Source organism: Pelobates fuscus, chromosome 4 (genome assembly GCF_036172605.1).
Source record: "Pelobates fuscus isolate aPelFus1 chromosome 4, aPelFus1.pri, whole genome shotgun sequence".
NCBI classification, from domain to species: domain Eukaryota; kingdom Metazoa; phylum Chordata; class Amphibia; order Anura; family Pelobatidae; genus Pelobates; species Pelobates fuscus.
Window position 1 is genome coordinate 127,305,541 of NC_086320.1, and position 25,023 is coordinate 127,330,563.

General features: G+C 38.9%; 2 protein-coding genes across 4 annotated transcripts in view; both read left to right on the forward strand.

Moving 5' to 3' along the window:
- LDLRAD4 (low density lipoprotein receptor class A domain containing 4) overlaps positions 1–8,820 on the forward strand; it is a 585,185-nt gene extending 576,365 nt beyond the window's left edge. For all 3 annotated transcript variants that reach the window (XM_063451607.1, XM_063451608.1, XM_063451609.1), the window contains 2 exons: positions 5,697–5,750; positions 7,205–8,820. In XM_063451607.1, coding sequence (XP_063307677.1) covers positions 5,697–5,750; positions 7,205–7,744 — 594 coding nt within the window. In that variant the 3' untranslated portion in view covers positions 7,745–8,820. The remainder of the gene's footprint in view (positions 1–5,696; positions 5,751–7,204) is intronic.
- The window catches only part of RNMT (RNA guanine-7 methyltransferase), a 542,662-nt gene that overhangs the window by 405,408 nt on the left and 112,231 nt on the right, over positions 1–25,023 (forward strand). The window lies entirely within an intron of this gene.

The following is a 25,023-nucleotide window of genomic DNA, read 5'->3' on the forward strand; positions in this document are numbered from 1 at the left end:
CAATCTATCTAAATCCCTCTGCAGCAAAGCAATATCCTGCTCACTTTGTATTACTTTACAGAGTTTTGTGTCATCTGCAAACACTGAAACATGGATTCCAATGCGTATTTCAAGATCATTTATAAATATGTGAAATAGAAGCAGTCCCAGAACAGAACTTTGAGGGACAACGCTTACCAGTTTTGTCCAGGTTTAAAATATGCCTATATTGATCACTCTCTGTACTCCATCTTTAAGACATCTTTAATCTTAATGTTCTACCCAAGAACAAGATTTTTTATCTAGACCAGTTTCTTTTAGTTTGAACACTAACCTACTGAAACCGTATCAAACACCTTGGCAAAATACAAGTAGATCACATTCACTGCAACAGCCTGTTCTATATTTCTACTTCTGCGTAGAATTCAATTAGAGTTTTTTGACATGATCTATGTTTTCTAAAACCATGCTGATTATTGCTAGTAACAATGTTCTTCCCATTGAATTTCTGAATATTATCTCTTAATAACCCTTCAAATACTTTCCCAGCCACAGAAGTTAAGCTCACAGGTCTATAATTTCCAGGTAAAGATTTTGAACCCTATTTGAATAAATGATAATAAATCTTGATAAGATTAACCCCTTAAGGACACATGACATGTGCGACATGTCATGATTCCCTTTTATTCCAGAAGTTTGGTCCTTAAGGGGTTAAACACAGAGGTTCACTTATTTCCACACTTACCTCCATAAGTACTCATGGGGCAATACCATCAGGCCCCTGAGCTTTGTTCATATTAACCTTCTTTAGTTGCTGTAGCACCTTGTCTTGAGTTATCCAATCATAATTTTTCTGCACGTTTTTGAAGCATTCATTTGCATATTTCATGTAGGATTCTACTTAATATATACTGAGGAAAAGGATTTTTAAAATGTCTGCCTTTTCCTGGTCTTCATTAACTGTCATACCCATCGCTGTTTTTAGTGTATCTACACTTTTTTGGTTTTTAGAATTTATGTACTTAAAAAATATTTTTGTTGGGGGCGGGGCCGGTCCGCCATGCTGGTCGGTCGCAAGTCTGATGAGGTCCTGCCTGTTCTCACCTAACCAGCTAAAACTAAGCGGAAAACCTGCCTAACTTCACTGGAAAACCTGCCAGTTGACACACGGCGATCCACTGCCTAATCTGCAGACCTCAGATCTGAATGATGTGCACCCCAGCGGGGAGATTGTATGCCCGGGGCTTGCGGCCTACTGAAGCGAGGGGCAAGGCAGACGGCCGCTGTCTCGCTCGATCGCTTAGTGTCTGGTGCGGCTCCCGGATGGATTGTCTCACTGGCCCTGTCACCCCCCCCCCCCCTCTGGACCGGTGGGGGTTATCCCGGTCTCCGATGGCCTCGCACGAACACCTTCATGGCCTCCGGCAGCTCAACACAGCTCCTCAACTTCAAGCGAAGTCCCTAACAAGATGGCGGTGGGGCCTACGTCGTCCCCTACATCCGCAACACACGGTGGAGACAACAACACTGCGGTGGAGTGTATACTCACCCGAATCGAAAAAAGCTTCCAACGCTTCTGGGCATCACTAGAACAGCGCATGACCTTGAAACCGGTCCGAGTGGAGAGGGAGAGGACAGGAGCTGGGCTGGAGACGGAGCGACTGCTCCGGGCACAACTGCTACTCCTATTTACCTACCCAGGTTGAGGGCCCAAAGGAGAAAGTCTCTAAAGCATCGCCCACCTCGCAGGAAGACCGCCCGCCGTTGGCGGCGGATGTCCAACTGGGTCTCTCACTGCACCCGTTACGGGAAAGCCTCGGACTCTCGTAGCCACCGAGCCTGTGGTTCAATGATGCAGCCCTCCCCAAAGGCCTGGGGCCGGAAGAAGGCTCCGATCCGCGTGCAGCGCTCTGCCACCTCCCGTGGCCTGAAGGATCCCTCAGCCACTCAGCCAAGATTAGGCATTGGCGGACATGGACTGGACTTCCAGCCGTGGAATTACACAGAGCTGAAATCACTGTTGTGTTTATCCTACCAGCGGCAGTTTACAGCATGCCTTTAACTCCCATGACTCTGTTTTGTGTCACACTTTATTTTGGTGCAGGGGATTGTTTGAAATAATGGAAGTTACACACTGCTTTCCTCTTTTTGTTTAGTTCTGGGTAGAAATAAAACGTTAACTGCTTGTAAAATGGAATGCTATTGTCACTAGCCTTATCAATAACTTGCATCTAAATTGTGTAAAACTGGAAGGCTGGTGATTACATTGATTCCAATCCAATACACTATACTACTGATAAGTCTGTAGGTTTATAATGATCTAAAATAATTTTAAAGTATTTAGTATTCTACATCTCATAGAGTTACATTGTTTAATTAGTCAGCTAATGTCTTGAATAGCAGTCAGACCTGACCAGATGGCAACCACCTCTCCTATTAATGTGATCTTGGTCGATCATAAGCATTGTCTAGTTTGTTGTAAAAGAGTGCAGCCTTATAAGTCACGGGGTGTCTAGTCTACAGCTGTTGTCCATTGGGTGTTCTCACTTGTTTTGTTTGCTTTTACTCTAACACTATAGTTGTCTAAGCTAGTTAAAATTATAAGAAATGTGCGAATTCCCATTCTCTCACTGCATAGGCAAACAAGCGAGATTTAACACTAAGTCAAATGTTAGAATGCTCTTGTATGTGCGTTCTCTGCACGAGCCATGTTTTTCCTCCTTTGTCCCTCCTCTACCTATTTCTACATGGCATGTGCATTATGCTAACATATTGAAAACTAAACGTAAATCTAAACTATTGTAATATTATAAAAATTATAAAAATGTGCCTGTATAACGTATGCCATGACATGTACTACCAATGTTTACTTATTTTACTGGATGTCGCTGTTGTGGCGCATACCGGCTATCTGTTTATTCTGTGCACACCCAAAATAAGGAATTAAAAAATATATATATATATTTATATATTTTTGTTGGTTTTGTTGTTTTTGGCTATCAATTTTTTATTTTCTAGTTTTGTATACATTATTGGCTTTTTAAAAATGTTATATAGGATGCCTCTGGTTTGTCTGATTTAAATGCTTTAAGTGCTCTTTTCTTATTGTTAACCTCTTGGTTTACTTTCCCACAAAGCCACATTGGTTTCAGTTTGTTTCTTTTTTATGTATTACACAATGGTACATACTGAGAAATACACCTTTCTAATATTTGTTTGAGGCTATTTCATTTACCCTCCGTGTTTTTTTCACTAAATAATTTGTCAATGTGTTGTAAAGCCCTTATCTTTTTGAAATTGGCCTTTATAAAATAATCTTTTTTAGTGTACCCCATGTGCTTTAGATTTTTTTTTTAGTTTATTTAAAAATACACCATATTAAGAATGCTGGTCAAACAATCAACGTTGTTGTAACCAGATCCAGGCAAGCATCCATACTGATTGGTGCTTGTACCACTTGTGACATGAAGGTGCCATTTAACACATTAAAAAAAAAAACTGCTTCCCTTTTCTGAATTACTAGTCTCTCTATCCAAATTTAAGTCTGGATAATTCAAATCTCCAATAATGAATGTGTTACCCATATGTGCAGCTTTACCAAATTGCTCTAACAGATGTTCTTCCTCATCAATATTACCATTAGGTGGTTTATAACATATTCCAACCAATAATTGATTTCCCTCCTTTTGCCCAAAGCAGATATCTACCCATAAAGCTTCCACAATTTCCTTCTCACATTCCAATTGCTTAAGATTTGGCTTTAACTCATGGTTGACATACAAGCATGTCGCACCACCTTTCCGTTTTTTCTATCCTTCCTAATTAATGTGTAACCTTTTAAATTAACTAGCCAGTCATGTGTTTCACCCCACCATATTTTGTTATGCCTATTACGTCATATTACTTAATGTATGCTATATTCTCTAGTTCCCCCATTTTGTTATTTAGACTCCTTGAATTAGTAAGCATACATTTAATATTATCATGAGTCACGTGTACTTTATTTGAATTTTTATTACTATTACATACTTTCTCTGGTATAATCTTGCCCTCCTGCCCCCATCTCCACCCTCCTTGTGCTATCCTATCTTCATTTTGTAAATTTTTTGTCCCTGCCCCCATACCACTAGTTTTAAAATCTCCTCCAAACTCCGAGCCATCCTGCCCCCCAGCACAGTAGGTTTAGGTGCAGTCCATCTTGGCTATAAAGTACCCAAGTGCAAAATTGACTTTAGCCACGCACCATGTGTAATATTTCTTAAATTACTACTTTGGAGATCCTTTTCTTTAGTTAACTTCCTAATACCCTGAACTTATTCTTCAGGACCTTTTTCTATGCCTTTGTCATTAGTAGCAATATGGACCATGACAGCTGGGTCATCCCAGCCCCTACCAATAATACGTCCACTCTGTCAGTAACATGCCGGACCAGAGCATCCGGGAGACAGGAAACTGTCTGGCTGAGATGATCAAAGCGCCATATTATCCTATCTACCCCCTAATCACCTACCACTACAACCTGTCTAATGTTTTTTTTATTCTCAGACCCACCCGTACTAGAGGGACTGTTCCCACGGCTGTTAGAAGGAGGCTTCCTCTAGTACAGCTACTCCTGAACGGATGCTCCCAGCATCTTCACTCAAATGGGCAAATCTGTTAGGTGGCACAAAGTCAGGACTAACGAAACCTTTCCTCCCTCTTCCCTCTTCCCTCCCCCCCCTGCTGCCATGTGATAATGTTATCCAGCTACCTACCTATTTCCCTGCTGTCTTATCTCCTCCCACTCCACTAGAGGCTCCATTAAGCTCTGCTTAGGGAGCAGCAGTCCCCTTTCAATATTGTCAGTCTGTCTCAATGTTTCAATTCGCTTTTCCAGATCTCAAATATGATCTTTCAGAGAAGCAGTTCGCTCACACCTGCCCCAGAGGTATGGACCCTGGATGGATTCATCCAGGCATGGATACATGAAAAAAGAAGTGCACAGTTAAATCTTCAGTCTTGCGAACACCTACTCTCATAGTTATCAAAAGTACAGAAAAATAAAACAAGATTTCCTCATTGGTATAAACTTGTTTTGTTGAACTTCTTTTTTTCAACTCAACTACATGAAATAGCCTTCTTAAAAGAGACGATTTCTAATGTTGTGGCTGATCAGTGTATATGAAATTCAAAATCTTTGAATAGAAATAACAAAACAATAGAAAATAACTTAATATATGTACTAAATAAAATGGAATTTAATGTAGGTTTAAAAGCTGACCTTAAAATCAATATCTTTATAACTTAAAAATATTATAAGATAAAAATGAAGAGCATATGTTAAAAAAATATGTTTCTTATGAAAAATATATAACACGTTTTTTATGGATCTATATGAATTTTTTTTTTTAAAGAAGCAGCAGGTAATGTACCTTGTGTTATTAGTCTGCCATGGGGGTTTGACCTGTTTTCTAAGTATTAATAATGAGAGGATAGAAATACTATGTTAATTTGAATGAACAAGAAGACGACCGTGTTGTAGATCTTTTTTTTTCTGGACCAGGCTTGATGTTTGCAGTGTATGCTGTCATGTAACTGATATCCATTTCTAACTTTACATATTTGTAATGATGGTTATGACACTAATGTAAAGTTTATTAATAGTAGGGTTAATAAGATTTCTGCTTTTCAAGGAGATGAGGACAATTGAAACTCATATTTTTGTCCTTCTCTTTTAGGAAGGGTGTTTGTGGCCTTCAGATAACTTGGTGCAACGACAAAGTGCTTCAGAGGTATAACATACCACCTTATTTGGGGGAGTGCTATGATATGTCTTTTTTAGGTAGTAAGTAATACAGTAAAGCAAAGTAAATATAAACAAAGCCTGTAACAAACTTAACAGCTAAGGCGAGAAAGGGAGAAGCGCAGCCATGCCCATTCATATCAACGATCACAGTTTGGAATACATCAAATTATGTTACCCATTTGAATAAGCAGAAAAATTTTCAAATTAGGCATATGTAGAATTTATCTCAGGACAACATATAGGGGGAGATACGGAAATCATCTTTTGACATTTACGAAATTTACTGTACCGCTGAGAGAGATCCAAATCTCACATCATTGATGGGGTTCAGGATGAGAGGAGGGAGACACATTTAATCACAAAATATTACCACATATTGGTATATTTCAGCATGGAATGGTTTTTAGAATTCATTTAAAAAAAACTCTACAATATATTTGACCTATTCACAATGCATAGATGGGAGGTCATCACTCATGAAGTAGAGGTGAAGAAGAGATTAAAGGATCACTATAGTGTCAGGAAAACAAAACGGTTTTCCTGACACTATAGTGCCCTGAGAGTGCCCTCACCCTGAGGGTCCCCCTCCCGTGGCGCTGAAGGGGTTAAAACCCCTTCAGCAGCTTACCTTAATCCAGCGCCGGGCTCCCTCAGCGCTCGTGAGCTCCCCCGTCAGACGTCAGCGGAGCCGAATGCGTATGCGTGGCAAGTGCCGCACGTGTATTCAAAGTGTCCATAGTAAAGCATTTCTCAATGCTTTCCTATGGACGCTCTGCGCGATGGAGGCAAAATGTGCCTCCAGCGTCGCAGATGCGCCTCTAGTGGCTGTCCGGAAGACAGCCACTAGGGCCTGGATTAACCCCAAATGTAAACATAGCAGTGTCTCTAAAACTGCTATGTTTGCACCTGGAGGGTTAAAGCCTGAGGGACCTGGCACCCAGACTACTTAATTGAGCTGAAGTAATCTGGGTGACAAAAGTGTCCCTTTAAGATGCACTGATAGGATGAATAATTATTGGTACTTTATTTAGTCTCTTTTACCAAACTCCATCAGTCTTAGATACTTTCTAGTTATCACTGAAAATGCTCTTTCGTCTTTTTCTTCGTCTTCTTCAATGAGTTTGGACTTTGAGATCTCTTATATATGATCTCTATCTGTCTTTTGTTATGTACTGGGGCAGAGGGGGATGAAAAAGTGGAGGGAGATGAAAACTTCTAGTGGAGGAAAAAAGTATGAAAGAGAGGAAAAGTTGAAACCTATAAGATATTGTCTGTGAAACACCTAAATATAACAATATTTGTATACAAGAGTCTCCCACTATCTTGTTAACCACTGTTGTGATTTTTATTATACTCTTGTACTGCACATATTTTGACAGTTATAAATATATTTTACATATGCGTATTTTACAGGGACTAATTTATTAAATTGTTTTCTAGATCATGTATGCTCCAAGGTCAAGAGAAAGATTTATGGCACCTTCCTTTATGCAGAGAGATCGTTTCAGCCGCTTCCAGCCAACCTACCCATATGTACAACATGAAATTGACCTTCCACCCACCATTTCTCTCTCTGATGGAGAGGATCCTCCACCCTACCAGGGGCCATGCACACTTCAATTGAGGGACCCAGAACAGCAAATGGAACTAAACAGAGAATCTGTTAGAGCACCTCCAAACAGAACCATTTTTGACAGTGATTTAATAGATATTTCAATGTACAATGGGGGTCCTTGCCCACCAAGCAGTAATTCGGGTATCAGTGCAACCAACTATAGCAACAATGGTAGAATGGAAGGCCCACCACCAACCTACAATGAAGTTATGGGACATTTTCCAGGCTCATCGTATTTCCACCACCAGCAAAACTCCTCTCCTTCATCTCAGAGAGGTAGCAGACTTCACTTTCATCAGAACAATTCAGAGAGCACAATAGTCCCCATGAATGCTAAAGACAAACAGCCAGGTAACCTTGTCTGAGACCTGGCAATGTACCTGGAGCAATGGATATACTAATAACCATAGACCAGCTGCCCGTTGAGCTCTGGTACACACTGCTACTGTGTTTTAAGTGGTACAATTTAGTTAAACCAAATGCACAAATTACAATATGCTCAATCTGATTCCAGTCAGAGGAATGCATGCAGTTGGATAGAATTAGAAACACTTCCTTTCTGTTTGACCTAGATTTGTTATTCAGGAAGAATATCTTTTTTATGTTAACCTATTTCAGTTATTTAAACATTGAAAGGACTTAGCACAGAACACAAGCTTGCATAGCCTTTTGCATACTACAGCAAGGCAATGATAAAAAAAAACTTTTAATTTACACATACTGGGCGTTAAGGGAGATGGCCAGTCTTTTTTTTCTTTTTTTTTTTTGACAGGGACAATTTTAGTGTTGTTATTTTCTATGAATCGATATTCCATTTTCATGTGTGCCAATATAACGTTAGAAGTATGCAGGGAATGAATGCTAAGAATGACAAACCTGCGAAATGAGTGGAAAACGTTGCACTAACTAATTGTTCAAACTATACACGAGGGAATGTACTATGTTGTCAGGTGTGGTAAAATCTGCCCTGTAAGAGCTATGAATTCTCAGAGCAACACAAATTTTCGATGGAGAACGTATGCACTAATTCCTGCTGGGCAACAAATGTCCTCTGGCTCTTCATGGACTACAATTCATTTCATGTATAGTCAGTCTTTAGACAGCATGATGAAAGTTCTAGTCCAACAACAGCCATATGGCTTGTTTTCACCAGTCCTGCACTAAAATGTTACCAGCTCAATAGACTTTTGCAAGAAATTGGAAATCCTGACATTTCCTAGTAATATGTCTTTTATTGCACAGAAGAAGTTCAAAATGGCCAACACAGTTATTCATAACCAAGGATTGCGAGTCTTTGGATGTACTACAGCATGCTTTATAGTTTGCAAGCTCTGACTTTTTTATATGTTACTGTGTAATCTTACAACCATATCAGCTGCTTTTGCTATACTGGTCCTGATAGAAAAGTAGCCTTTTCTATACAAAATTACTAAAAGTGTGTTTTTTTTTGTGTTTTTATATCCTCATGTACCACCAGACCTTCGCATAGGATTACCAGAACAATAGTGGTCATTTAAATGCCTATTAGCTTCAGAATGGCTAGCTATCAAACTAACTAGCATTTGTTTGATTAGCATTGGCGGAGTATAGGCTAGAGAGCCATATCAGTTTTGATTACTCTTTTTCCATGCACATTGAAAGATGATGAAATGTCCCGTATGTCAGTTTTGCTGCTGTGTATGAGTTTACAGGTTGTTTTTTGTTCATATGCTTTATGTAGTCTTATCACATGCAAACATTTATGCTGATTAATTGTGAATTGTTTTTAATACACCATTATATTACAGTAAATTACATCTATTACATGATAAGTAATGCAATAACTAGCAATTTGTATTTTAGTAGAATTGCATTTCGAATGTACAAATTGCAAACTTTTACTAAACAGTAAGTTGTGGTGCACTTAATAACTGAATTCTAAAATAGACAAGTAGGAGATTTGTTCCAGCTCACTTCCACTAAAATGTTTTAGTGAATACAAAACCTTAACAGTGTAGTATTAATAATGTTTCTTCTATTACTGAGCAGTTTTGCACCTGTATATAGCTTTACATGGAGGGGGTGGTGAGGCTGAAATGTGGAATACAGTTTAATGATGTAATAGATAATTATATGAACTGACTTCCAACATCATCTTATGATTGTACAGTACACCCAGTTAAAAAAAAATAACCAAAAATGTCAGAATTCTGAGCTTGTTACTGCTATTTTAATTAAAAAATGTATCAGAAAAAGTAGAGAAATCACCATGGAAATATACCAGAGAATGCCATTGGTTTTATGGAAAAAATGATCTTGACGAACAATTTGATAAATCGACTTTATTTGTGCTTGCTGCTATGTCGTTACCCCTTACACCCGCGTATTAATATATAATAGGCCTTCACAATTTGCTGTCATCGAGGACTTTCTCTGTGGCTGTATATATTTAGCAGTCTGAGACAATTAAAAGTTTGATGGTTGAGCGGCCTATCACTGTTTAGCTCTATATAGAACTAAAGGTGTGACCATCAGGAAAAAAAATGTCTTCTATAACTTGCTCCAAGTGACCATGCTTTTATTTATATGTTGCATTTACATATGATATTTGCCTCTCTTGTTCATTACAGTATCAGGCAGGACGTACATATTAAAGAGGAGCTAGATATAGGGCAATGCAGCTGAATTGGCACCTGTGATGTTAAATTATTATAAGAAGTCTACAGAGAGTGGGTAAAGAAATGTGTGAATCATCGTCACTGCCCAACATGACACCACAGACCCAAGGAGTTAACCCTCCTTCCTTAGTAATGTAATATAGATAACATAGCTAATTTTAAATACAGATATTCTCAATACTGACGTCTCTGCATTTTAATTCTTAGTAGTCCAGATTCATATATGTGTTTAAAAAGCTCTAGAGAGCCATACCTTTCTATGGGAGCTTTTGATATTTGTGAACGTATTCACAAAGCGCACAGAAATGATCGAATATGTTTAGAACGAGGCAGACCTGCCTGCAATTAGTTTAACTCATGAAAACTATGAATACAATTTGCTGCTAAGATTATACTCAGGAGTGTATTTTACTTGGCAGCAAGCTGTGCTAATTTGAATGCAAGTTACTAAAAAATGTAGGCCTAGTTTTTAGAGTTCGAAAAAACAATATTCACAATGGTTACATTTCTTTCCAGTTTGGTTGTTTTGTTAATTGACCACAACTCACCATTTAGCGACTAAACCTATATGAAAACTGCTTGCTCAGACAGGTTGTCTAATACTAAGGCTGTCTGTGCTTACATTCACCAGATTTAACACTTCCTAACTGTGATTGATTGTAACACTGATTTTATGTCACAGAGATTACCACTTGGGGCACTAATCACAATGCCCTTAAACATGAAAAACAGGGAGTCATTAGATGGCTTCCCAGTGACTTTAAATCAGTTGTGTACCAGTCGATTACCAGTGATTTCCATTCATGGGTGAAAGAAGTATACCTGGGACTGAACCAGACAAACAAAACTTGCTGGTTAAACTTAGATTGATTTATTTTTTTAATCTTTTTACAAGCTTGGGTTCCATGACCAACACCATAGTTTGAGCCAAATCACGAATATTGTGAGTGTTCCTTCACCATGGCATATAAAGTAAACATAAAACAAAGGATGCATGTCACTGATTGATTCTGTGTCCATCATCCATAGTAAGCACATTTCATTACTGTCACTAAAGGTACAATTCAAGCACCATAACCACTACAATATGCTGTAGTGGCTATGAAGTAAAGTGTCCATAGTTACCGCCCTCATCCCCCATTGTAAGTAGTCATACACACTTAAAATGGTTTTATTTCTGACCTGGCTCACAATGGGTGCAGTCTTTTCCTCCACTATGTCTGACAGAGAACTAGAAGCTCTCTGTCTGAGCTAAGCTCAGTGGTGCAGGGCTTAGCTTATTGGCTGAGCGTGATCAACTGAAACTCTCAGGCAATATCCTAGCACTTAGCCGATGAGAAGAAATTTTGTATTTTTTAGTGGAAATATACAAGACTGGATTATGAAACAAATGAAAAAATAACATAATATGAAATTCTATCAAAAAACATCTTCTATTAAGCCAGTCTCTGGTTTAAATGGATAGTAAAGGCACCCTGACCACTTAATCCTGACCTCCCAATGCTTCCATATGGACATCAAAATTGATGGTCTCAGCTGAGGAGGCATGGAAGCTGTGGTGGGACCTGTGAGCTACAGGATAAACCCTTGTGTGGGGGATTGACAACTAAATAACTAGAATAACCCTTTGATGGTTTCAGACTGCCCCGAGACTGGTATTTGTAGAATGAGTCCTCACATGAGCATAAAACATGAGAAAAATATGATGTTTGGTGTGTAAGCTGTAAGAAAGATATGTGTAACACATACATTTTATTTCATTTTAAATTTAATGGTATATTGTTATCAAAGGGCTTTCTTTTCAAAATTTCACTGCCAAAGAATCCCATCGCGCTTAGCAGGGAGGTGAATTAAGCACAAGTACATGCTAATCTGGCTTTTGGCTGCTACATAAATACACTGCAAAGAGGTTCTGGGTTCCTGTAGATGTAAAAAGGCTAACCATATTTGTACCAGAATTTTGATAAATGCATTTGTCAACAATCTGGGTGCTGAGGGGTTAATATTATCTCTCTTTTTTTTTTTTATCTGACACATGTTGCTTGTATTTGTTAGGATTAGGAAAAGAGTTAATTATTTTTGTAATCACTTTTCATCCACTTTCCCATTGTTAACTTTGCCTCCTCACAAATCTGTCTTACTTGGTTTTGGATGGCCCGGGATAGGGGCGCATGGGTTTGCGTAACTGTTTTTCAGGGCAAATGCATTTGGATTCTTTCTTCAGTGGATAAACTTGGTATGATTGCATTTCATCTTAGTTTTCACTGTACACATACTATAAGCCATTTTACACTCTGACTATGGAGCAATCCAGCATTGAAAAGAATAAAGGGATGTACAGTAACAGAAATTGATCTTTCTTTATAGAAAGAGAACTCAATGATTTCAATTTAAAAACTTAAGCAAAAGAAGTGATCATGATAATGCCATGACTTGATAAGAATATTATAATTTAAAAATACATATTTTCTTCCTTTAGAACGTTAGATTACTGGCCTTTAACAAAAGTTATAAAATAACCTTAAAGGAGCACTATAGGGTCAGGAACACAAACATGTATTCCCGACCCTATAAGGTTAAAACCACCATCTAGCCACCCTAGTCCCCTCATGTCTCTCTAAATATTGTAAAATCTTGCTTGAATTCAAGTCTGGAGCTTCATGCTTTGTCACGGTTTCCTTTAGACCTGCCCACTGTCTGCTGACATCAGCAGAAGTGGTAGCCTGATCCAATCACAATACTTCCCCATAGGATTGGCTGAGACTGACAAAGAGGCAGATCAAGGGCAGAGCCAGCACAATTTAAATACAGCCCTGGCCAATCAGCATCTCCTCATAGAGAACTGAATCAGTGCATCTCTATGAGGAAAGTTAAGTGTCTGCATGCAGAGGGAGGAGATACTGAATGTTTGGATGAATTTTAGGCAGCCATAACCCAGGAAGGATCTCTAACAGCTATCTGAAGAGTGGCCAGTGAAGTTGTCACTAGGCTGTAATGTAAACACTGCTTTTTCTCAGAAAATACAGTGTTTACAGCAAGAAGCCTGAAGATAATGATTCTACTCACCAGAACAAATTCAATAAGCTGTAGTTGTTCAGGTGACTACAGTGTCCCTTTAAGCAATGTTTTATGTTCATTGTGATTTTGCTTTGCTTCTGGCTAAATAGCTCATGCTAGTGCCCACTTTAGATATTTTCATACAATTCATAATTTTTTATAGGAATGTTACCAGGTTGTGATTTCCCACAATACATAGTTTCTCCTTTGTGTGATGTATAATGTAAGAAAGAGCAACATATTTGTTTGCAAGATATAACAAGCTGTTTGAAGTCTCCCAGGAAGCCATGTTGTTCTCCTGCATGTGTGCTGTGCATGGGCGTTTTTCAGTTAAGCCTCTCATTAATTTTTACATTGTTTTTTTTTTTTTTTTTTTTGTAAAATGTTGTATATAACTTGAATTTATTATGCACATATCCTACCCAATGGGTAGAACACAAATATCCATTGTTAATACTGTAATATACTGTAAAGATAATACCAATTTTAACAAAATGGCATAGATTTTATGAAATGCCCAACATGTCTCTAGTCCTTTTTTGTAAGAATATTTGCAAACAAATGAGTTCAAATGATAGAAATCTATGTATTTTATTTTTTTCTATTAAATATCAATATATCACACTGGGGTTCTTAGGGGGTTCAAACAGAAAGAACAAATCTATGTCTTTTTTTATATCATTCTGGAAGTGAATGTTTGAATGTTTTTAATTTCTTCCAACGTGATTTTAATGTTTCATCTGTATGCTAGTCATTTTTGTCATATTATTTTTAAGGTGTTGGACCAGTATTATTCTTGCACCATGTTCAAGATATTTTTTTCATTATTATTTTCTTTTTTTTAATCTCTTGCCTGTGTGGTATTAATGAGAACATTAGTTAATATCAAATAGTTCTTCAAATAAAAAAAATACAGGCGAGATTAGATACCGGTATTAGAATCTGTATTTCGCTTTTGGCACAAGCTACGCTGTATAATAATTTGTATTTGTTACAATAATATAGATTTGCACTGATTAGGATCCCATTCTGATGTATCCAATTGGGTTCAGTATAACCTAACATAATAAACACGATTTGATAATGATGGATAAACTTGGCAACATAGATGTTTGTGAATTAAAATCCCTTTCGGGATGGCTAAGCCTCATGGGAATAATGGTAGTTTAATTTAGAGAAAGATCTGGAGTGATTATAATGGCCATTTCTCTTTTAATTAAAGGTTTATAACATGTTTTGATGTAAGGTTGCATTTTGATATAAAAGAAGTATCGATTTTAATATAGGCATGAAGAAGGCTATTAGTTAAGTGAAAGAATTGTATACATTATCACATTTAGGAATAGTTGGCCATAATAAAGAAGAGCAACAAAATTACATCTCGTTGTCAAACGTGTGACAAAGGACCTTTAAATAGACTGCACTTTTTTAAACATCCTTTTATGACTTACTTTTTTTGAATGATGGCTTAGATTCTATGACCAGAGATGAATTAAATGTTTGTTACTGAATAACATTTCTCCTATTGAAGTCTAAGAGAAATTATTATTCCATTAGTAGAAAAATAATCTCCAGTGAGAATCTGGCCCAAAGAAACCTGAAAGAGTTGCACATGATGTAATCCTGCAGATTTTGTTAGTGTTAAAACAGCTTTGCCTGTGAATTGATTAATGAATGTCAGAAATGAAACCAGCAAAATATACCTTCAGCAATCTTTAAAAATAGATCAATGCATTTTTCATTGACAGGGCCAATTTTGTATTATTTAGGTTTAATTTCTACTTTATATGGTGCACTTTGTATGTTAAATTACATACCAGCATTTTTCTTCTTAATTGGGCTAAATTAATATATATATATATATATTACTTCAATCATTACCTGCTCACAATGTTTATATAGTCCACATGTATTTCATCAGCTGACAAATATGATCACGATTTGTCTCTGTGAGTTCAGTATGTATCACATCTCACTTAGAGAGGCTGATTAAATCCCATTGTTCATTGCTGCATGTATTGGCATGATATACATAAGAATTAAAAATGCCAGATTAAAACACAATCCATATACATGACTGCCCAGGTCAATTTTACAAACAGGATAGTGAAATATGCTCTCTATATGGTGGTATATATCTTGGACTCTACTAAGCTAAATTCAAATGGACACTATACTCACTAAGCACTACATTAGCTTCATGTAGCATTTTGAGTCTGTAGATCATGTCTCTGAAGTCTAATAGCTCAAGTCAGTGCCATTTAGGAGTTACATTACTTTAGTTTCTGTTTATGTAGCCCTGCTCACAACATACCCAGACTGTGACTCACACAACCTGCATGAAATAAAGAATGGGTTAATTTTCACTGAGATAACTTATTTTAGAAATGTTTATCTCTGTAAAGTTAGTCACATCCTGCTCTACACATAGAGCAGGAGAGTATAACTTCTAAATAAAACAGAATGTACAATAAAGAAAGTTTAAACATTAGATCTCTTTACAGGAAATGTTTAGGAAGGCTGTTCAAGTCACATGCAGGGAGGTGTGGCTGTGGCTGTATAAACAAAGTGATTTATCTCCTAAATGGCAGGTTATTGAGCAGTGCAACTACAGGGGCATGATCTAAACTGCTTCATTAGGCTAAAGTTTGTTTTGTTGACTATAGAGTCTTTAAGGCAATCACTGTCGTGGACCAGTGCAGCCACAGATTCGGTAAAATGAACAGTATATTGTTTTTATACTTACAGGTTTAACCCATAAAGGAAATCCGCAATGTTGCACTTGAGATCATTACTATTATGCCATATGGTTGAAGAGGGGGGAGCGGCCTGATTTAAACACCTATTGAGGTGATACTGTATTATAGCACTTAACAGAAGCACCTAACATTAAACAAAAAAGATAGCACTTAATTTTAACACAATTATATATATTTTTTGTATTTGACTAGTAATTCTGAACTTTTTAACTATTGATGAAAATGTACTCCTTAAAGTTATGTTACGATTAAAAACATTTCCACCATCAAGTGTAAATCTAAAAGAAACCCTAGTATCAAACGAAAGTTTCTGAAAGGGCATGCTACAGCATCCCAGCATGTGTATCTGTTAAACTGACACTATGGGATCTGTGCAAAAATCACTGACATCAAATGTCTGGTTTTGGTAATGCTACATATCCGGATTTTTACTGAAACAGAATATACTATTGCTAATTTGCCATACTTTGATCATTGTCCTTTTGTTGTATATCTTTTAATTGGTGGTTAAAGTTTCTATTATTTTATCAGTTGACTTACTGTTAATAGTAAAGAACTAACTAACTAACTGAATACGACTGTAGTATATTAGAATGTCCATATCCCAAAACAGGAATTCAATTGCCAGTGCATTTAGAAAGATTTGTTCTTCATCTTTTCTAAAACATATGCAGGTTTAAATGTGTGGGAATATTTCATATGACTTGTGTAACACTTTTTTTTGTGGGGCTAATTTCTTACTCATGAATGTCTGCAGTAATTATAGTAATTATTATTTTTGTCTTTTAACCAAAATGTCAGTTGCAGTAATCATTAATTTATTGTGTTTTATTGATAAAGTGTGATAATTTGTGCATCTAGGTGAATTTTGATTTGTCTTAACAAAACAGTATTATATATATTTAATAATTAAAATGAATTAAACTATGTTTTACTTTAAGCTTACATGTTTTTAAGACACACTTTGGACCAAACAAAAACTTAAAATTGTTAATTCTGCTTTGCACATTAAAGTAGAGGTAGAAATTTAGAGTGCTTTCAGATCAGCTTGCACAAATAGTATTATTTTGTTCTGTTAACTTTTGAGAATATAACATGTTATCAAATAAATACATATATATTGTTTTCTTTAAGTGCACCTGTCATTAAACAATATTCTGGGGAACTCCAAAAAGCATCCAATTTCAATATATATGTTGCTAGCACATGCACATTTCAAACAGCTTTTTGTCATAAAGTTTTATTTAAATTTCTATGTAATTGCCATAGGTGAGCAAACACTTACTTTGCAAGTGATTAGATACTTGCTCAAGTGCACACATACAAAGCACCATTTAAAACCTTGGAGTGCCATGGCCTGACCAATGACCAAAAGTTTAGAGATTTAGAGACCCAAAACTTAGAAATGACACAATTCTGCTCAAATGGGGCAAACAGGTTGACAATTCCTGGACTGTTGATTACTCCATTAGATGTTTGTTAACAAATTGTGTTCTACATAATGTAGCCATCTTTGTATGGTAGAGTCTCTTGAAAATGTTTTAGTACAACTGAATTACTTCATATTTTGTTAGTCTGATAACCTGTATAATGTAATCCCGTTCAATCACCCATATATGTTTATAATGAAGGAATCATAAACTGTTTTATTTGTTTCTTAACCATTGTTATCATGTTAACATGCCAGCAAATAGTTTTTTTTTTGTTTTTTTGTTTTTATTATTTTAGCAATGTTGCCTTTTATATTGATAACTAGATACCAATCCTGTCACTGAACATTCAGAATGGTAATCTATTCTTCTGAATGTCATAGCCAGCGAGAAGAAAATATATTTTACTACATATAACAGCACTGATATTTATTGATTTTTTAAAGTCATTTGTTTTCAATATCCAGCTACAGAAATATAATGTTCTTGATGTATTTGAACATGGTATTTCATTCACATTTGTCACATCTTTCACTATATTTAATCTCTAACATTTCATATTTGTCATGTTTTATGTGTCATTTTGTTTGCATTTTTATTATGTGAATTTCTGTTCATTTGTCAACGATAAAATGTATGCACATTCAAGTCCAAGATATTGATTGCTATTTTACCGTAGGCTCGTGCATTAAAGTTCAGTTGGTTCTGCAAAACCTAAACATGTTAACTCTCTATCCTCTCTTTTATCAAGTACTTATATTTGCAGGGAGTGTTTTTATTTTTCAGTTACTGCAACACATTTTTTTTTTTATGAGCCTCACTTAACTGAACAATGGTGATTTTTTTTTTAAACATTTTTGTTATTGCAATACTTTTAAAGAAAAAAAAATATTGTTCAAAGTGCTGTTGTTAGTTATAAATTAAATGTTTTATGCTTGTTCTTAATACCACTGTGTTCATACCACAGTGAAAAAAATAAAACAATAAAATTGGAGAATTGCTTTTGTATTTGTGTGTATTTTCTCTTCTGTGTCTCGGATGGCAGCCATAGTGTTTGGATCAAGGGAGCTTTTGATGCTGCAACAGGTGCTCAAGACTTTTTATGGATCAGCTATACATCCCCAGTGGGAACATTCCAGTTTTTTGTTTGTTTTTATATTTATTTTGTTTAGTGAATGTTTTCAGTTACCGTACATATATTAATTAAGAATAGTATTATATATCATTTGTAGGTATATATACACATATAGACAGGTATAGGACAATAACAAACACAATAAAGAAGGATAGCGGCTTTAAGGATGGGCTCCTTCCCGAGGGGGATATTGTAAATTAAACCAGGTAATTGTCCAGAGATTTCTAAATTTTGTCCAAGGTAGCCAAAGATACTTATAGAAAGCGAAATGGTCCAATAACAAAATAAATGTCAGGATCTTACCTTCAGATAAAGTCCGACATGCAGAGTTAAGGCACCCTTTGCAGTTATTCACAAACCAAGGAGACTCAAGGTAGAAATTTCCAAGGTTATGAGTCAGTGCGCTGGGAATATACAGGAACAGTGCTGCCGAATATGTAGAGCAGGCAAGGAAAATCCAAGAGGGAAGTCGGGGATGGATCAAAGGTCAGGACAGGCGGCAAATACGGCTGAGGTTCAAAGCAGGAGTCAGGCGAACAGAGCAGTATCCACGAAGGGGAACAAAACGATCTGACAACGAGGCAGTAGCAAGGCAGGGTTTATATAGGCAGATAATTAGCCACTCAATCTGGGGAAAAAATCAGGTGTGCAGCAATCCAGGCCCAGACACTCAGACGTCACAGGAATATAACAGAACCAGAAAATAACAGAGGAGTGACAAGGTAAAGTCACTGACTCGGGTTCAATCCCAGCCAGGCCCTGAGGAGTGATGTCCATGCCTGACAGTTTGCTTGGCATGGTGCAATCTGTAATAATAAAGTTACATTCCATTGTCTATTGATAATCTATTTGAACATTTTTTTTCTTGCCAAAGTGGTGGTTGAGTCTTTCCAAGAACGTGCAACAGATATTTTTAACGCAAACAATATATGAGTAATCAAATATTTTGAGAGTGAGAGGAAATAATTGTGATATCAGTAAATAAGGTATTAAGGAAAATAAAAAAAATTACATTTCTCTTAGTATGTCATAATTCCACCATATATTAATATGGTTCCTTCAACACTACTGCCTCTCCAACAAATAGGTGAATAAGTATTAGAACTTTTGTGTAATTTAATTGGAAGTAAGTATTACCTATACAAAATCTTTGTAACCCCCATGCACACACTACACACACTGCCCCAGAAACACACTACAAACACTGCCCCCATACACACACTACACACACTGCCCCACAAACACTGCCCCATACACACACTACACACACTGCCCCACAAACACTGCGCCCATACACACACTACACACACTGCCCCACAAACACTGGCCCCCATTCACACACTACAAACACTGCCCCCCATACACACACTACACACATTGCCCCATACACAACCTACACACACTGCCATACAAACACTGCCCCCATACACACACTGCCCCATACACACACTACACACACTGCCCCCATACACACTACACAGATTGCCCCACAGACACTGCCCCATACACGCACTACACACACTGCCCCAAAAACACTGCCCCCATACACACATTTCACACACTGCCCCACAAACACTGCCCCCATACACACTTCACACACTGCCCCACAAACACTGCCCCCATACACACACTACCCCATACACACACTACACACACTGCCCCCATACACACACTACACACATTGCCCCACAAACACATTACTCTGTGTTTTATAGTTAGGGAGCTCGGTGATACACTAATAGACACATTACTTAGAGTTGTATTGTTGTGTATGATCTTGTCACAGTGCTCCACATTACTGGGAGTTGTATTGTTGTGGAGCTCTGCGATAAATTAAGAAGTAGCGCATTACTACAAATTTTTATCCCAAAGAGGTCAAGGTAAATAAGTATAATCCAGAGCTCCAAAGCAAAACCACTCACAGTATTAGGTGACATACTTAGTCTGCTCCTCTGTAATGTAGGGAAGGCAGTCTGGCGCTGTGAAGATTTTTCGCACAGGGCGCCTAAAGGCCTAAGGCTGGCCCTGGGTATAATTTATGGGAATAGCCTACCACAAGTAAAATAAAAAGGTTGAGAACCCCTGATTTAGACCATATATTTTTTCATTAAGGCCACCAAAAAAGTAAGTATGGCATGATGGTTAGGCGACTTTTGCAATGCTCAGCTCAGCACTTGAATTGGGTAAGTACAGTAAGTAATATTTCATTAAAAAGGAGCTGGGATGGGGCGGTCCCAGATGCACTGTACGGGAGTCCTGGGGTGGGTAGTTAGAAGCTCACCGATGCAGATGTGGCATAAACATAATATAAAAAACAATCAAGTGCTCACTGGATTGAAAAAAAGCAGTATTAAAATAAAATAAAAAACAAAACAAAAGGAGAGCAAAAATGGTTTGCTCAATCCAAACAGCGTAAATGGCAAACACGTAAAGTGTATTTTGAAGTGTGTTTTTATATTTTATGTAATAAAAACCCTCCTAACTGATTTAAAAGACGATTTTATCCAAGATGACTCCAGAAATATCCTTGGTGGGCATCATACCACCTATGCTATTTGGATTGAGCAAAAGTGTAGAATAGAAAAAGTGTCAAAAGAGTTCCAGAGAATAAGTAAAAGATGAGGGGAAGGTGGGGGAGGGAGGATGTGGAGGTTAGGTTTTCTTACCACAACTCTTATCTCCCTTTCATGTCTTTCTTTTTGTGAATGAGTGCTAAACTCATTATCAGGTGTACAGGATTATCCCTTCTCGTATACCTCTACTCCATCCATGTATGGTTAACTTACTGTCTTCTTGTATATTACAATCTTAAACAAAAATCTGCACACAAGTCAAGCCATAAGACTTGCTTTCCCCACAAAAAACACAAATTTGCAGTGATGTTACTATCGCAAATGATTCTGGGTGGGCATATGTCATCATCGTCAGTATGTTTATATTATACACTATTTAGGTGTCTAATCCTATTCCGAAACCTATATAAAGAAAGCAGTATAAATATATAATAATATATATAATAGCTGTGAAATAATGCCATGCTGAAAGATTGCCATTTTAATAGTTATTTTTAAAACATGCTAATTTGAATCTCACCATTTCAAAAATTGCAAATGCAGCAGGACAACCAGCAGCTGGAATGGAGTGTTTAAGGTTCAGGTTCTTAAGATGGCCAGTCAATGATCCATAAAGTGTTAATGTACTTCACAAGTCACATTAATGATGTAATTGTTATATTAATGGAGTTTGTATGACTGTTTACTATGATTTCACGTTCTGCTTATAACATGCGATAAACAATACATTTTAATAGACTGCGTGGAGGTTTCCCGTTGACAGATGCCAAGGTCGAGCTACAAATGAGTTCAAACTCAGCACAGATCTTCTGTCATGTTTAAAGATTTATAATTGTTTGCAGCTCTGCAGAAAAACCTTTAGGTCTTACCTCCGGGCTTCCAGTAGTCCTGACCCTCATTACACATTCCATATCCCAAACAATCACAAGTCTAATGACTGTTTTTCTAATGAGAGTTTGTACAGATAAAATTCATTACACATCTCTCATTATCGTAATGTTGAAGTGCACAATTTTACATTTTAATTAAAATGCACATTTTAAAACAGCCAACTTGAATGCAAACTAGTCTTTTATTTCTCTTTTATATTATTAACTCCTACCTCATGGTTTTATTAACAAAAGATTTTGCAGTTCTTTCGCTCCCACATGTCTTGAATAATAAATTATAGACTTTATGGGGATTCAAGGAGCAGAATTCTGATGACTGGCCTGTTGCATAAACTTGCTGTATATCCAAAGGCAACCAGCTCCGTCTAAATATGATTTAGTCAGTAACTGTTGCGTACATTCCATCTTATAGGATAATCAATATGTTAAAAAGAGCGTGGGGAGGGGTAAATAAGGAAAGAAAACAGGGAGTGGCAGCAGTGCTAAACTAGGGTAAAAACCTCTAAAGCTAGAGACAATAATTTGTTTGAAAGGGACAGTACTGCGCTATCGATATACAAGCTGTCTAATAACCATGGCCAGATTAAGAGCCCAGTGGGCCTGGTGCGGACAATTATGATGGGCCTAATAACAAAATCTTATTGACCAAAAACACTTAAACAGTCCTACCTCCCAAGCATCATGTATCTGATGGAGATGGTGCTGGAGGGAAACTCATATGATGCCGCTATGAGAAAAAACATGCCCTATGCTAATCTCATGCTTTCATCTTTCAAGTAAATCCATACCCCCTAACAGCAGTGTCCAGTAAAGCAGGAAGTCTATGGATGGGCCACTGATGCAAATCACATAACCAGAACTGCTGAAAGGGGCGAACATACCCAAAAGGGGGCATGTCTGTGTCCCCATGTCTTCCGGTCCCTCAGTGTCTGTGTCCCCATGTCTCCCAGTGTCCCCATGTCACTAGGGGACATTGGGAGACATTGGGAACTCTGGGAGACATTGGGAACTCTGGGAGACTTTGGGACACATGGGGCACTGAGACACTGTGATACATAGGGGACACTGTGATATATAGGGGACATTGGAGACTTGATAAAGACCTGGGTACAGGTAAAAACATTGCGGTGTCCAATACACCTGCTTGAATCTATCACAGTTAGAGATTTTTTTTCTTTTATACTACAGTACACTGAGACACTTGGGGGCACTGGGAGACATGGGGGCACTGGGAGACCAGGGGACTCTGGGACACTAGGCATGGGCATCCACAGTGTGGGGGGGGGAGGGGGATGGGGTCACTTGCCCCCTCATGGATTTTTCAGCTTGTTCTGCTATTTTTCATGTGAAATTGAAAATACAGTGCAATACCGAGATAGGAAGCTTCAGGTTATCCCTGCTTCTCTCTTCTGACTGAATCCGCAGGAGAGCAGCACATGCAGCCAGAGACAGCCTACAGACCAGGTAAGCGAGGCATGGGGAGAGAGAGCCTATAGATCAGGGAAGTGAGGCATAGGGGGGGCAGCCTATAGATCAGGGAAGTGAGGCATAGGGGGGGCAGCCTATAGATCAGGGAAGTGAGGCATGGGGGGGCAGCCTATAGATCAGGGAAGTGAGGCATGGGGGGGCAGCCTATAGATCAGGGAAGTGAGGCATGGGGGGCAGCCTATAGATCAGGGAAGTGAGGCATAGGGGGGCAGCCTATAGATCAGGTAAGCGAGGCATGGGGAGAGAGAGCCTATAGATCAGGGAAGTGAGGCATAGGGGGGGCAGCCTATAGATCAGGGAAGTGAGGCATGGGGGGGCATCCTATAGATCAGGGAAGTGAGGCATGGGGTGGCAGTCTATAGATCAGGGAAGTGAGGCATGGGGGGGTCAGCCTATAGATCAGGGAAGTGAGGCATGGGGGGGTCAGCCTATAGATCAGGGAAGTGAGGCATGGGGGGTCAGCCTATAGATCAGGGAAGTGAGGCATGGGAGGTCAGCCTATAGATCAGGGAAGTGAGGCATGGGGGGGCAGCCTATAGATCAGGGAAGTGAGGCATGGGGGGGCAGCCTATAGATCAGGGAAGTGAGGCATGGGGGGGGCAGCCTATAGATCAGGGAAGTGAGGCATGGGGGGGCAGCCTATAGATCAGGGAAGTGAGGCATGGGGGGGCAGCCTCCTATAGATCAGGGAAGTGAGGCATGGGGGGGGCAGCCTATAGATCAGGGAAGTGAGGCATGGGGGGGGGCAGCCTATAGATCAGGGAAGTGAGGCATGGGGGGGCAGCCTATAGATCAGGGAAGTGAGGCATGGGGGGGCAGCCTATAGATCAGGGAAGTGAGGCATGGGGGGGCAGCCTATAGATCAGGGAAGTGAGGCATGGGGGGGCAGCCTATAGATCAGGGAAGTGAGGCATGGGGGGGCAGCCTATAGATCAGGGAAGTGAGGCATGGGGGGCAGCCTATAGATCAGGGAAGTGAGGCATGGGGGGGCAGCCTATAGATCAGGGAAGTGAGGCATGGGGGGGCAGCCTATAGATCAGGGAAGTGAGGCATGGGGGGGCAGCCTATAGATCAGGGAAGTGAGGCATGGGGGGCAGCCTATAGATCAGGGAAGTGAGGCATGGGGGGCAGCCTCTAGATCAGGGAAGTGAGGCATGGGGGGCAGCCTCTAGATCAGGGAAGTGAGGCATGGGGGGGCAGCCTCTAGATCAGGGAAGTGAGGCATGGGGGGGCAGCCTCTAGATCAGGGAAGTGAGGCATGGGGGGGCAGCCTCTAGATCAGGGAAGTGAGGCATGGGGGGGCAGCCTCTAGATCAGGGAAGTGAGGCATGGGGGGCAGCCTCTAGATCAGGGAAGTGAGGCATGGGGGGGCAGCCTCTAGATCAGGGAAGTGAGGCATGGGGGGGCAGCCTCTAGATCAGGGAAGTGAGGCATGGGGGGGCAGCCTCTAGATCAGGGAAGTGAGGCATGGGGGGGGCAGCCTCTAGATCAGGGAAGTGAGGCATGGGGGGAGCCTATAGATCTGGGAAGTGAGGCAATGGGGGGGGGGTCAGCCTATAGATCAGGGAAGTGAGGGATGTAATTACAAAATCTTATTGACCAAACTCCCATTACTCCTGGGCGGCAGCAACGACCATAGTACACATCAGCTCAAA